The 14,283-nt window shown below is 42.1% G+C and overlaps 1 protein-coding gene across 3 annotated transcripts; it reads right to left on the bottom strand.

Moving 5' to 3' along the window:
• Positions 1-3,171: 3,171 nt before the first annotated feature.
• On the bottom strand, positions 3,172-10,267 carry LOC122933097. Of its 3 annotated transcripts, none has more exons than XR_006388381.1 (4): positions 8,155-10,267; positions 7,621-8,022; positions 3,529-3,616; positions 3,172-3,313 (listed from the first exon to the last, which is right to left on the bottom strand). XR_006388381.1 is itself a non-coding variant. In XM_044287866.1 (4 exons), the coding sequence occupies exons 1-3, from the start codon at positions 9,130-9,132 to the stop codon at positions 3,581-3,583; spliced, it is 1,416 nt and encodes a 471-aa protein (XP_044143801.1). In that variant the 5' UTR covers positions 9,133-10,267; the 3' UTR covers positions 3,189-3,313; positions 3,534-3,580. The 3 variants fall into 3 exon arrangements, 1 of the variants encoding a protein (XP_044143801.1); XR_006388382.1 differs by having other exon boundaries at positions 3,176-3,313; positions 3,524-3,616; XM_044287866.1 differs by having other exon boundaries at positions 3,189-3,313; positions 3,534-3,616.
• Between the last annotated feature and the right edge of the window lie 4,016 nt (positions 10,268-14,283).

Below are 14,283 nucleotides of genomic sequence, written 5' to 3' on the forward strand. Positions count from 1 at the left end.
GTGGGACAAATTATTGAAGCGCAAATGTGGGAAAAGTTATTGAAGCGCAAATGTGGGAAAACTTGTTAAAGTTTAAGCATTGAATGAAAGGAGGTGGCGCGCATCAATTAAAGAAGAATTTCTAAAATTTTATTCCCTGTCACCTATGCAGACCAGGGGTTTCTATCCGGCAAAATTTTGATCACGGTTATCGGCGAATCAGGGTTCTACGCCGGAGAGGGAGCGTGAGAAAGAGAGACCCCATCCAAGGGAGGTCAATGGCTGCAATGTGATGAAGCAGAAATGTGGGACAAATTATTAAAGCAGAAGGATCGAATGAAAGGGCCAATTAAAGACAAATTTTAGATTTTTTAAGTCCCTGTCACCTATGCAGAGTAGGGGTTCTTCAACGCCAGAAATGGGTTGATGTCACCCACCAATAGAACAGATTATTGTAAAAAATTTCTGTCCCTGTCACCTATGTAGAGCAGGGGTTTATTCACATCCAAAATTGTAAAATGTCAACCCAAGAATGTAACAGAAAAATTTGTGAAAATCATTTACCTGTCTACTTGGTAGAGAAGGGGTCTATGACAGAAAAAAATTGTTTAATGTCATCCGAAAATGTAAAAGAAAAATTTGTGACATTTATTAAGCTGTCAACTAGATAGAGGAGGGGTATATTAGAGCCAAAAATTGGTTAATTTCACCCGAAAATGTAACAGAAAAATTAGTGAATTTTTTTTAACCTGTCTACTAGGTAAAGCAGTGGTATATCACACCCGAAAATGTGACAGACAAATTTGTGAATTTCTTTAACCTGTCTACTAGGTATAGCAGTGGCATCTCACAGCCAAAAATTTGTGAATTTCGCCTGAAAATGTAACAGAAAAATTTGTGAATTTCTTTGAGCAGATGCGCTGTAGTATAATGAGCAATATTTGTCAGTGAAAATTGGGACGTGGCCCTATTGCAGTCTTTGCTCAGACTGCTTGGCTGATTTGCAAGGGGGTGAGGTGAAAGACTGATGGGCATCTGCTGCAGGTGTCAACTCTGATCTTTCAGCAGGAGACTGGGTGGGAGACAATGTGAAGGAACTGGAGGCACTGTCAGCAAACCAATCTCCTATCGCCTGTACTTCTTCTGGCCTCACCATTCATAGAGCCTGTCGGGTATATAAAGCAAATGCTTTATATCAATATAAAAAAAAAAAATTATCGGGTCAAAAGAAAAATTATGCAAACTATATTGACCCGTTAGATGGACATAAACATCTTAAAGAGTTCAATCAAGAACCTGATTATTTTGTGCAATCAGTAAAACAGGGTACAAGCGTCTATGCAAAAATATAAATGGTTTATTATACAATAGGTTACAATACAAAAATGAATCAACATAAATTTCAATAATATACAATGATATGCAGTGCCCAGAATTCACCACTATATGATACCAACAAAACACTACTCAACCAACACAAGAATAGTATGCAATACAGCTTTAAATCTGTGAGAGATATACAATCAATGGATTATGCGGAAAACTCAATCAAGAAGATGACAGGTACAAGCCCTTGCTCTGCCCAAAAATGATGACCAATCTTTCAGATAATGGTAGTATTGCAACAAAACTTATAAATTATTGGCTTGATATAAAACTAGGGAATTCAAAGATTCCCAACAAAGAGTTTCTCCAATATTATCCCCTTCTTTCAGTTATATGCATCGTAACTGAAATCAGAGAAAATACGGATGTAGCAACTAACGTTACACGTCCGCAAATGAGCGGGTATCTGGCTAAGTATCAAGCCAATTAGTTTAGATCAATACTACATAAAACAAAATATACATTACCCAAGGGTCAAGTGATGTGCAGAGTCTTGGGGCAGCCAGCTCTCAAGAGTTTTTCCCGATAATCCAAATGATTCTCCAGAGATCTATAATCCAAATGTTTGTTTCTCTTTTTTTTCCTTTTCTCCCTCCTTTTTTTTCTGGTAACTGGTTTCTTAACCCAAAACTTATCAGATGAACACGCCCTCCGAGTTTGGAACTTACCAATCATTGTTGGAGGGGTGTGTGCATTGATAAGGAGCATGGCGTCATAATACTACCCAGAATGCAATTTTGCTACTGATGTAGTATTAACCGCTTATATCTAGATGGCACTGTTGTATAAGCAATAAGCATCATACCATTAAGGGTTAACTCATACATGCCTAATATTTTCACTACTTCACACCTCTGACATCTGGGGCCTTGTCTCAGGGCTGAGGGACAAACTTTGATACATGAATATATACTTTGAGGAACATCTAGACCATTCTCACACTTTGGAATTCATGTTCAGATAGGAAAAACAATAAAGCCTCAGAATCTGCAGGTGCGGTGTATCTTCTAACTTTCTAAATGTATAATATATTGTAACAATAACACCAGTTTTGAACAGTACAGTAATCTTCTCATGGACTTACTTCGGCCTACATGAAAATCCATACAAAACAGTGAATATATAAATCAACATTGCTCTTAAAGGCAATGAATACCCATTATAACTAAAATAAGTAAATATAACTGTTTAAACTTATGAAAAAGCACAACAAAATCCCCCTTCATTACAATGTAATCCAATAGAGAAGTTGGGTTATATTGGAATGTCACAAAGGGCTTTTCATTCAGAGTCTTCAGAGACATTAGTTCTTGTTTAAACTGTTCGTGACTCTCATGAAGATTTATTGAATGAGTCAATAACTTTGAGTGTAAGTCGGCGGTAACGACAGTATCCTCTGCAACAGAATATAAGTCCGATAAATGTTTTTTTCTGATCCTCCATCTCTGCATGAATAATTATTAGGTTCCTTTTCAGTGAACCGATCTCAAGTTCCAATGTCTTAATGGAGATGGAATTAACAGCTGATACACCGGTGGCAATGACAGTGCCCACTACGGCAAAGATTATGGCGGCTGTAATTGCAGAAATGAACCGCTTTGGTCGTCGACTTGTTGAAAACTGTTCTCTGGTCATGGTTTTCCTTGTCTGTTCCAGGATCTGTGTAACTCTTTCTTGGGAATAGCCGATGTGCATTTGATACCAAATCTTTATCTCCGGAGACGAAATCTCAGAAATGTTGAACTGTCTCTCGACGAAGACACGTGGGTCCAAACTGACGTAGATCTTTTGGGATAGAATCCTCTTATTCGTCAAGATGAATCCCGTGGTATCCTGTAGCATGATCCCAGATGAAGGGCCTGGTACAGCAATCGGCTCGGCCTGGAACTCCTTCCCCAAGATCAGGACGATGTAGATAACGGCAACAACCCTCCGTGCCATTTTGCACCTGTAATATATTGTATGACAAATATAAGTACATACATCTTCCACTTTTTATCACTCCTGCAAGAAAAGAGTTAATACTACCATACATCTTTGATTTGGTCTTGTTTCTTTTCTTGGACAGAGCAAGTTCTCGATACAAAAGTGAGTCAAGAGATAACTAGTTACAGAGGAAAATACATGAGGATAGGTTAGTTCATTTGTATGTTCATACTATACCAATCCTGGGTTTCCGTCTTTAGCTGGAACCTTGTTATCTCTTTACTCTTCATCATCCGGCAATCCTTCCATTTGGCGAAGTTGTGACCTAGGATGACAAACACGTAATTGATTAATGTGCACCCATTTCTCTATAAATTCATCCCCCTTTGGAATTTTGATCCTGTAGACCACAGGTGACAATTTGTCAGTGACGACATAGGGTCCCTTCCAGGAAGGCAGGAACTTCCTTTCCTTCACCTGATCCCGGGCGAAGTTATAGAGATAAACCTGATCGGAAATTTGGTACTCCTTTTGAGTAGTCTTCAGATCATAGTAGGTTTTGGCGCTTACTGCTGCTTTCTCCAGATTCTTCTGGGCAAATGCAAAAGCATGTTGAAGGTGCTTACGTAGATTCTCTATGTACTGATGGGCTGTTGAAGCATTTATCAAATTTTGGTCTGTTGTCCGGTAGAGTAAATGCTGGGGTAACACCATCTTCCTTCCTGTGATCATTTCGAAGGGAGAAAGTTTGGTTGCTGTGCTTGGAGTGGCTCTGATGGCCATGAGAACCAGAGGCAACTTTACATCCCAGTCCTTACCGGATTCATTGACAAATTTCTTTAGAATGTTGACAATTGTTTGGTTGTAGCGTTCCACTCCACCACTAGAGGCTGGCCGGTAAGCTATATGTAGCTTCCTTTTTACTCCCAGTATCTCCCACGTTTTTGTCATCACCTCACTAGTGAAATGACCTCCGCGATCGGACTCGATGCGTTGGGGAAGACCGAACCTGGAAAACACGTGGTTAATGAGTAGAGACGCACACATACTTGAACTGCAAGTCTTGCAAGGCAAACATTCTACCCATTTTGTGAATAGACAAGTCACGGTTAACATATATCTGTTGCCTTTTGATGAAGTTGTTACTGGTCCAATAAAGTCAATCTGGATATCTGACCATGGCATGGACATCCCCCTTTTCATCAGCGGTGCCCGATGAGTGGGTGCTTGCGGCTGGAATTGAGGGCATATTAAACATCCTTGACAATATGTGCGAACGTCTTGCAACATATGAGGCCAATAAGCGTAATCCCGTAATAATTCATACGTTAACTTCTCACCTCGATGACCAGCCGTTGGGGCGTCATGGGCGTGTTGTACCATCAAACCTCGGTATGCTGTGGGTACTACCCATTGTGAGATACCATTCTTTGAGGTTCTTACCAACAATCCATCCTGTAACGAGAATTGGGACTTACCCTTCATCAAAATTCGTAACTCTTCTTTGCTTGCACAGTCTTCCATAGTGATGGGACAATTCTGTGGATCTTCAATGTGGTTGTAAAACATACCGATAACTGGATCCCCCTTTTGACTCGCGATAAGGTCCTCACTTGGGGAATCTTGGCTCCATTGGGCCACATTGGCTTCGGTTTCCTTTTGGGCCTGTCTTCTTGTCATTGCATCCACTTGAATAGTTCCCATGAGGTCATCCACGTCCAAAACTTCTCCATTAATGGCTGCTTGTTTAGCGAGGGAATCTGCCAAATCATTCCCCTCCTTATCCATACCTGGAGATTTTGAGTGACCTCTTACCTTTTTCCAATAAATGGTGAGATCATGGGTGGTAACCATCGCGTCGATCTTACAGAACATTTTACCATGCTTGACAGGCTTATTGTTACTTCTTGCCATATTAGACCTTTTCCATCCAGGGAAGTACTCCACGAAGCTACTGTGAACATAATTAGAATCTGTGATTATAACAAACTCTTTAAGACCAGAATCAATAGCCATTTGTATAGCTTTATACACAGCGGTGAGCTCCGCGAACTGGCTACTTTTGGGACCAATTTTGTATCCGACGGACATGTCTGGGAATGTGTTATTCCATACGATTCCGATACCTGCAACCAATGTGCGTTCAGTTCCTATATCGGTATGGAAAGAACAGCCGTCAACATATACACATGGTAAGGATTTGCAGTATTCTTCTTCATAAGACTTGTATGGAGATGAAGATTGCTCTTCCAGGAAATCATTTTGTGGTAATTCACCTTCATGTCCTGAATTGGAACAATCATGCAGTTCGGCTAATCCTTGAGCAACTGGATTCTTATTATTTTGTTTGTACCTGATTTCCAATGGCCATCCCATTAAGGACATCGTCCAGGCGGTTATCCTGCTGTTTGATAAATTCCCATCCTTGATTCTATCACTCTGCAAATATTGCAGGGGTTGGTGTGCGGTTTCCACAATGATCTTTTCGCCCTGGATAAAACTCCTGAAATATTGCAAAGCCCACACAGTTGACAGTAATGCTTTTTCACAGTCATTGAACTTTACCTCAACCGGTGATAAGGACTTGCTGGCATAGGCAATGATCTTGTTTAGGTTGTCCTGTTTTTGGAAAAGGACTGCACTCACGCTTTTGTTGGTGAAGCCTGTTTCAATGTAAAAGGGTTTTCCACCTTCTGGATAGGCAAGGCATGGGGCCTGGATAAGTCTGGTTTTGAGCTCATTCACAGCTTGCTCGTGACGTTCACTCCATTCCCATTCTACTCCTTTCTTCAGCAACTGCAAAAGAGGTTTTGTAATCTCGGCATAGTTATCTATGAACTTACGTGAATAGTTCATCATGCCCAGGAAGGATCTCAACTCCTTGGTATTTGTAGGTGACTTTGTGTTGATCACTGCTTCCACTTTCTTCTTCTGTGGGTTAATTCCATCGGCAGTGATTTCGTGACCTAAAAAATTGACTTTGGTACGACACCATTGAGCCTTCTGTAAAGAAAGTTTTACACCAGCGTTTCTTAGTTGGGTTAGTACATGCCTCAGTTCCGCAATATGCTCCTCAAAAGTTGTACTTTTGATTAGGATGTCATCCACATAGGATAAGGTACCTCGTTCAGTGGCATCAGGCATTGCCTTATGCATGAACACAGCAAACTCATGACCCGCATTTATGTACCCGAAAGGTAATCGGGTCCATGCATATTGTTGCTTTCCAAATGTAAAGGCCAGTTTGTATTGATCCCTCTCATCCACTTTAATTGTCCAATATCCTTGCGCACAATCCAGAGCAGTGAAAATTTTGGAACCCTGTATTTGCGCTAAACTCTGGTCAATATATGGTACGGGCCATCCGGACATGTATACACGTTTGTTTAACTGCCTTAGGTCCGAACAGAGCCGGAATTGACCATTGGGTTTGAGAATCCCAAGCACAGGATGGTTGAAGGAGCTGTGCACTGGACGGATGATCCCCCGCTTCTCCAAGTTTTTGACGATTTCCGATAGCGACTCATATGCCGCCAGCGGAAGTCGGTACTGTTTAACATATACAGGGGGTGCATTGGGATCCGTTTGGATTCTTGCAACGTGTAGGTTAGTTTCCCCACAGTCGTAAGAATCCTTAGCAAACATGTCCTGGAATTCGGCGAAGAGCCCCTTTAGCTGTTGACGCTCCGACTCCTCAGAACATGCATCAGCCACAGAGATTTGCTCTTCCACCCGTTCCTGAAATTCTGGAAAGATTTCAGGTTGACTTAACTCGTAAGCTTCTTCAAGCTCACTAGTTAAATCGTTGTGAGTATTGCGTACCTTATCCTTTCCTGGTTGGCATGACTCGTACTCCTTCTCATCAATCTCATGGTTGAAAATCAATGATGATTCTTCAATGTGGCATGTACCTTCTTCAGAGCTGAAAGGATAAACAGAGTGGATATTAAATAACCCCTCAGGTGTTGAGGAAAATTGTTGCTCCACTACCTGTTCTTCTGTCAGGTATTCATCAGGAATCAGTCCAATAACATCATTTTGGAAACCAAAAGTGTAATACTCCGAATCCATAGCCAGACCAATGATAGTGTCTTTTTGCAGAGATATACTATGGGGAGCCATGTTATGAATTACCATATGCAATGGATCCTGATGGATGTTTATCATGGGAGTTGGCTTTACCTTCAGGCCGAGTTGCTGCATCCGGTTGGACAAACAGATCAAAGCATCTGCATTCTTCAGTTTTTGTCCCTTCTTTATTTGAATGGGAAGAAGAAATGGTTTACATCCTTCAGGGATTTTAAACTCGTCTGCAACCATGATACTCACGGCATAGGGCATCTGTTGTCCCCATCTCAAGGCTTGTTCTTCATCCTGGAATCCCTCCGGGTTCCCAGGTAATCTGGACCATAGAGTATTGTTGACCAGATCAATCTGCACGGCAAATCGGTGTAGAAGGTCATTACCTATGTACAGCTGGTACCGTGGTTCATTCAACACAATGAATAAATGTTCTGTGGTTTTATCTCCTATGGAAATAGACAAAAGACATCTTGCAATCACATTATGACTCTGGGAATCTCCATCCAGATCATGAACCCATTGGTCCTGTGGAGAGGAAACTTTAATCATTTTAGGATTAGCGATCTGTTTCAACAGACTTAGGCTTATGTAACTGGCTTCGGATTTCAGATCCATCTTGGCGTATTTCACCCGGGCCATATTGTTCACCTGTACGGGAATCAATAAGTTATCATTAATCTTCTCAAACCGTACCATGGATTGAGTATGCCTGGTCAGGTCCGCGACTTCGGAACTTCTCCCTTTAAGAGAAATAGTTAATGCATCCCCATCCAGGGTTACCTTTTCAATTCTGTCCTTCTGGATGGCTATGGTATGTGCGGCACTGCTGACGGCTTCCTCGGGTTTACCATTTTTCAGGATTGTGACATCCGGTGTTTGATTGTTCCTAAAATGAACTTCAACAGAGTTAAACCTTTCCTCAATCACATGACAATTACGTTGGGATTGTGCATTGCAAGAGTACTCATAGGCAATGGGTGCCTTCACCTGAGTCCAGACGGCTTCATTGATGAAGTCTACTATGGAACTCAATCTTCTCAGGAGGTCAATTCCTATGATCAGCCGATCATAGGGAAGGTCCACGATCAGAGTGGGATGTCTAATTATCTTCTTACCAATTTTGAATTTTAACCATGATGTACCTTTTACCTGCAAAGCGCCTCCGCCGACACTTATCAAAGAGCCATCAAACGATTTCAGTTTCGGCTTCTTTGCTGTCACCTCTAATACTTGTTGGAAGTAACTATATGACAATATAGTGGCTTGTGATCCTGTGTCAAGTAAACCCCTGATTGGTCCGATAAGTTCATCTTGGAGATAGGAATCAAGAAAATATCGGCCTTCTATCTGAAACAAATCACATAAAAAATTAGGGTGATCACTTATTTGACATTTGTTAAGGATTTGACCTTTCTGCAGCGTCGCGACCTCTGATGAATTCTTGGAATTCTTGCTGCTCGCGGTGGCAGCAGCAGCCCCCACCTTCGGAGAACACTGGATCACATCACAGCTTACAGACGGCAGCTCGCAGATGGACGCTGAGGTGATAGGATCACTCACTGGAGAAGACACATTAGTGCAGGAATCATCATGATTAGACTGTAATATAGACAACATGTTAGACATCTCCTCCTTGGCCTCAATTTTAGGGACAAGAACACTGCAAGGCAAAGTAGGATTAGAAATCACATTAGATTCTTTTACAACCATCTCAGTAGCCTTGCACCGGCCTGGGCTCTGACCCTGCCCTGCCTGCATTATGGGGCTGAGCTGGGTCCTGCAGTTGCCCCTAAAAAAGACTCAGGCTGTTTTCCAGTTGACACCTGGGACATTTTACTAACGATCTCCTGTAATTTGGCCACTTGATCTGCCAACTGATCCAAACGATTGTTTGGTTTGCGCACAGTTTGGACCTCTGGTGTGCCCTTATTAGAAGTGGGTGACCGACTTCTAGGTGAGGTAGGGGATTCAGGCCTATTTTCCTTCTGTTGTCTGGGCCTGTTGTTCCAGCGCCTGTATCCCCCTTGGGGACCCCTATTGTAATATCGGGGACGGTAGTTAAACCTGCCAGCACTGGAGTTATCCCCCTCTGGCCCATTGGGGCTCTGAGGTCTTGTTTGCTTGGGTCCTAACTGTTGTCGCTGGGTTTGTTGGACAGGTCCTGTAGACTGAGGGTACTTACGTGGCTGCGTTTCAAATTTGAAGCTAGGGTTTACCTTAGCTTCTGCTATGCTTTGTTCTGGGGACTTTTTATATCTCCTCTCACCTGTAGCATGGCATTCACTGATGTTATACAGTGAGGTGGCAGCCGTCACCAACCTGTCCAAGGGAGCTTTGAGATCAAGATCTCTAGCCAAGCTAAGTTTAATTTGCATGGGCATTGCATCATAAAACAGCTGTTTGAACTCCTCAGACTCCCAGTTTGGGGATCTATACGCCAACCCATAGGCATTTTTAAGGATAGGGAGGAATTCACGGGGACTCTGATTGGGTCTACATGTAAGTTTATAGATATCACGTTTTGCAGCAGTAACAGTACGGTAAGGTCCAAATTCTAATTTGACCTCATGCAAAACATCCTGCCAATCCTGAATTCCCCTCTCCCTAAATGAAATAAAGTAGTGGCGATATTTACCATCAAATGCCCATGGTAGGAACCTGATCCTGTCCGCATCAGAATACAATTTTAAAGAATCCATGGTGGACTGGTACAGTTCTAAGTGATTGGCAATTTCAGGAGAACCCTTTTTAGAGAATTTGGGCACAGTGACATTTAGAAACTTAATGATACTCGAGGAGTTCTGATCCTTTTCTGAACACTGGGTATTTTTCTTTCTAGAGACCACCTCAGCATATGTTGGTCGTCTGAAACTCTCATCCCCCTGATGGGCAATCTTATGCCTGCATGGTAGGGATTGGATCACACGCTTTCCCACATCACTGTCACAATCACTCACGCTCCGCTCACTTCCATCAGACCCACTTGGCACAGGTGACTTAACCCTAACATTCCTCTCTAGAGGAGGACGTGGAGGGGCACTTCTGCGGCCTTTTGCGTCGCTAGCGCCTAGTAAGGCGGTTACAGCTTGACACGCCTGACTGAAATGGGTTAAGACCTCCTGTGTAATCATGCCATCACCCTCAGGGGGCTTAAGGTCTCGGATGGATTGCGCTTTAAGAGCATGTGATGATGACATATCTACATTTTGGGGTGTGAGAATTGGAGGGTCTGGATATCCCTCATGATCAGACATATCACCTTGAACATCAGCTACAGTTTGGCTTAGTTCATTTGTTTGCTGCAGACTGCTATAACGGATGTGCAGCTCCTCTGCCTCACTTTTTAATTTGTGATAGGCAGCATGGCTGTGATCGAGCTCACATTTTAAGTCCTCGATCGATGCATTTGAAGATTCTAATCTTTCTTCCATATGGGATATATATGCTTTCATTTTTGTTATATGCATATGTCTACTCTCTGAGAAAATGCTGACCTCTAATAATGCATACAAAATTGATGGCAACATCTTTAAGAGGTGTTGGTTTTTACCTGCGGTATTTCTAAGCACATCAAGATAAGTTAGTTGTCTCCTGACTGTGCCAAGTGGCGTCCATACATCCACACATTCTCTCTTGGCTTCTGCCTGCAACTCACTTATCCATGCAGCCACATCATGATCCAAATCTAAATGTGAATTTACATATTCAACAACGTTATGGATTAACTGCTCCGGGCTAGATGGACAATCTCCTGTTGCAACATCACAACCGGCTTCACTACCGGCTGCACTCATTTTCTTACAATAAAGTTATACACGGATCTATGAATAATCTGGTTAGCCAAGAAACGTATGGAACGGTTTACTATTTGCACAAATAATCAAAGAATTAACTCGATCTCGCTACCGGGGCCTCCATTTTATGTCGGGTATATAAAGCAAATGCTTTATATCAATATAAAAAAAAAAAATTATCGGGTCAAAAGAAAAATTATGCAAACTATATTGACCCGTTAGATGGACATAAACATCTTAAAGAGTTCAATCAAGAACCTGATTATTTTGTGCAATCAGTAAAACAGGGTACAAGCGTTTATGCAAAAATATAAATGGTTTATTATACAATAGGTTACAATACAAAAATGAATCAACATAAATTTCAATAATATACAATGATATGCAGTGCCCAGAATTCACCACTATATGATACCAACAAAACACTACTCAACCAACACAAGAATAGTATGCAATACAGCTTTAAATCTGTGAGAGATATACAATCAATGGATTATGCGGAAAACTCAATCAAGAAGATGACAGGTACAAGCCCTTGCTCTGCCCAAAAATGATGACCAATCTTTCAGATAATGGTAGTATTGCAACAAAACTTATAAATTATTGGCTTGATATAAAACTAGGGAATTCAAAGATTCCCAACAAAGAGTTTCTCCAATATTATCCCCTTCTTTCAGTTATATGCATCGTAACTGAAATCAGAGAAAATACGGATGTAGCAACTAACGTTACACGTCCGCAAATGAGCGGGTATCTGGCTAAGTATCAAGCCAATTAGTTTAGATCAATACTACATAAAACAAAATATACATTACCCAAGGGTCAAGTGATGTGCAGAGTCTTGGGGCAGCCAGCTCTCAAGAGTTTTTCCCGATAATCCAAATGATTCTCCAGAGATCTATAATCCAAATGTTTGTTTCTCTTTTTTTTCCTTTTCTCCCTCCTTTTTTTTTCTGGTAACTGGTTTCTTAACCCAAAACTTATCAGATGAACACGCCCTCCGAGTTTGGAACTTACCAATCATTGTTGGAGGGGTGTGTGCATTGATAAGGAGCATGGCGTCATAATACTACCCAGAATGCAATTTTGCTACTGATGTAGTATTAACCGCTTATATCTAGATGGCACTGTTGTATAAGCAATAAGCATCATACCATTAAGGGTTAACTCATACATGCCTAATATTTTCACTACTTCACACCTCTGACATCTGGGGCCTTGTCTCAGGGCTGAGGGACAAACTTTGATACATGAATATATACTTTGAGGAACATCTAGACCATTCTCACACTTTGGAATTCATGTTCAGATAGGAAAAACAATAAAGCCTCAGAATCTGCAGGTGCGGTGTATCTTCTAACTTTCTAAATGTATAATATATTGTAACAATAACACCAGTTTTGAACAGTACAGTAATCTTCTCATGGACTTACTTCGGCCTACATGAAAATCCATACAAAACAGTGAATATATAAATCAACATTGCTCTTAAAGGCAATGAATACCCATTATAACTAAAATAAGTAAATATAACTGTTTAAACTTATGAAAAAGCACAACAAGCCGCATTAGGCCTACACCAAATACCGCTGCAGGTCCTGTCGCCTACTCGCTCCTGAGGAAGGTGTTTCACTTGTGCGTGTAGCTGGCACAGATCGACCACGTCCTCTCCCTGCAAGAATAGCTCCACCAGCAGCACCACGAGCGGGGCCATGTCCCTTATTTGACACTCTCCTCATATTTCTCAAATTTAGGATCTTGCCCTAAATGGGTGTTTAATTAATAGCAGAATAGAACAACAGTATTTAAAGGGTGTATCTCACACGTACAGATGTAGACTAGGCCGCAATTAAATATTTTTGCCCAATATGGGTGTTTTATTAATAGCAGAATAGAACCACAGTCAGGGGCGTAACTAGAAGTGACTGGGCCCCACAGCAAATATTTGTAAGGGCCCCCCTCAGCGCGCTTCGCACCTCTCTCCTCCTGTGTAAACCCCACTCCTTTGGCACAGTGTAGCGGTATACTGTATATTGTGTGTCACAGTATAGAGGTATACTGTATATTGTGTGGCACAGTGTAGAGGTATATTGTGAGGCACAGTGTAGCGGTATACTGTATATTGTGTGGCACAGTGTAGCGGTATATTGTGAGGCACAGTGTAGAGGTATACTGTATATTGTGTGGCACAGTGTAGCGGTATACTGTATATTGTGGGGCACAGTGTAGAGGTATACTGTATATTGTGTGGCACAGTAGCAGTATACTGTATATTGTGAGGCACAGTGTAGAGGTATACTGTATATTGTGTGGCACAGTAGCAGTATACTGTATATTGTGGGGCACAGTATAGAGGTATACTGTACATTGTGGGGCACAGTGTAGCGGTATACTGTATATTGTGGGGCACAGTGTAGGCTATATGTGCATAACATAAACATACTCCACATGAACACTTACAATTTCTTGGCTTGGCCCTTGGGGATCTCGGACGCCACTTCCACACTTTGGCCGGGGGCTCGGCAGAGCTGATGTTGTGTTTTATCCTAATGAGAAAGATTTTATAATAAGGATTTGGAGAAGGGGCAGAGGGATAGCAGAGCAGGGAGAGGCCGGTGCTGCTACTAGGGGGTCATACTATGGGGCAGTAATAAAACCCACCATAATGCCCCCCCCAGTAGTAATAATTCTCCTTATAATGTGACAGTGCAAAAATACCCCCTTGTAATGCACCCAGTTGAGCTAATGTCCCCATAGTGCCCCCATAATGTGCCAGTATAAAATACCCCTATATAGTGCCCCCAGTAAATTCCCCCATAGTGCTCCTCTCCCCCCTTCCTGCTAGTGCCCCCCAAAATGTACCAGTATAAAATGCCCCATATATAGTGCCCAAGTAGATGCCCCTCAGTGTCCGGCCTCTGATAGGCTGCCGGCCTAGTGTCCCCCATAATGCCCCCCAATAATGTGCCAGTAAGTGCCCCCCATCATGTGCCAGTATCAAGTGCCTCCCCCCCCCACATGTCCCAGTATCATAGTGCCATCTCCCCCCATGTGCCAGTATCAAGTGCCTCTCTCCTTCCCACCCCCCATGTGCCAGTATCAAGTGCCTCTCTCT

This window comes from Bufo gargarizans, chromosome 3 (assembly GCF_014858855.1).
Source record: "Bufo gargarizans isolate SCDJY-AF-19 chromosome 3, ASM1485885v1, whole genome shotgun sequence".
Lineage (NCBI taxonomy): Eukaryota > Metazoa > Chordata > Amphibia > Anura > Bufonidae > Bufo > Bufo gargarizans.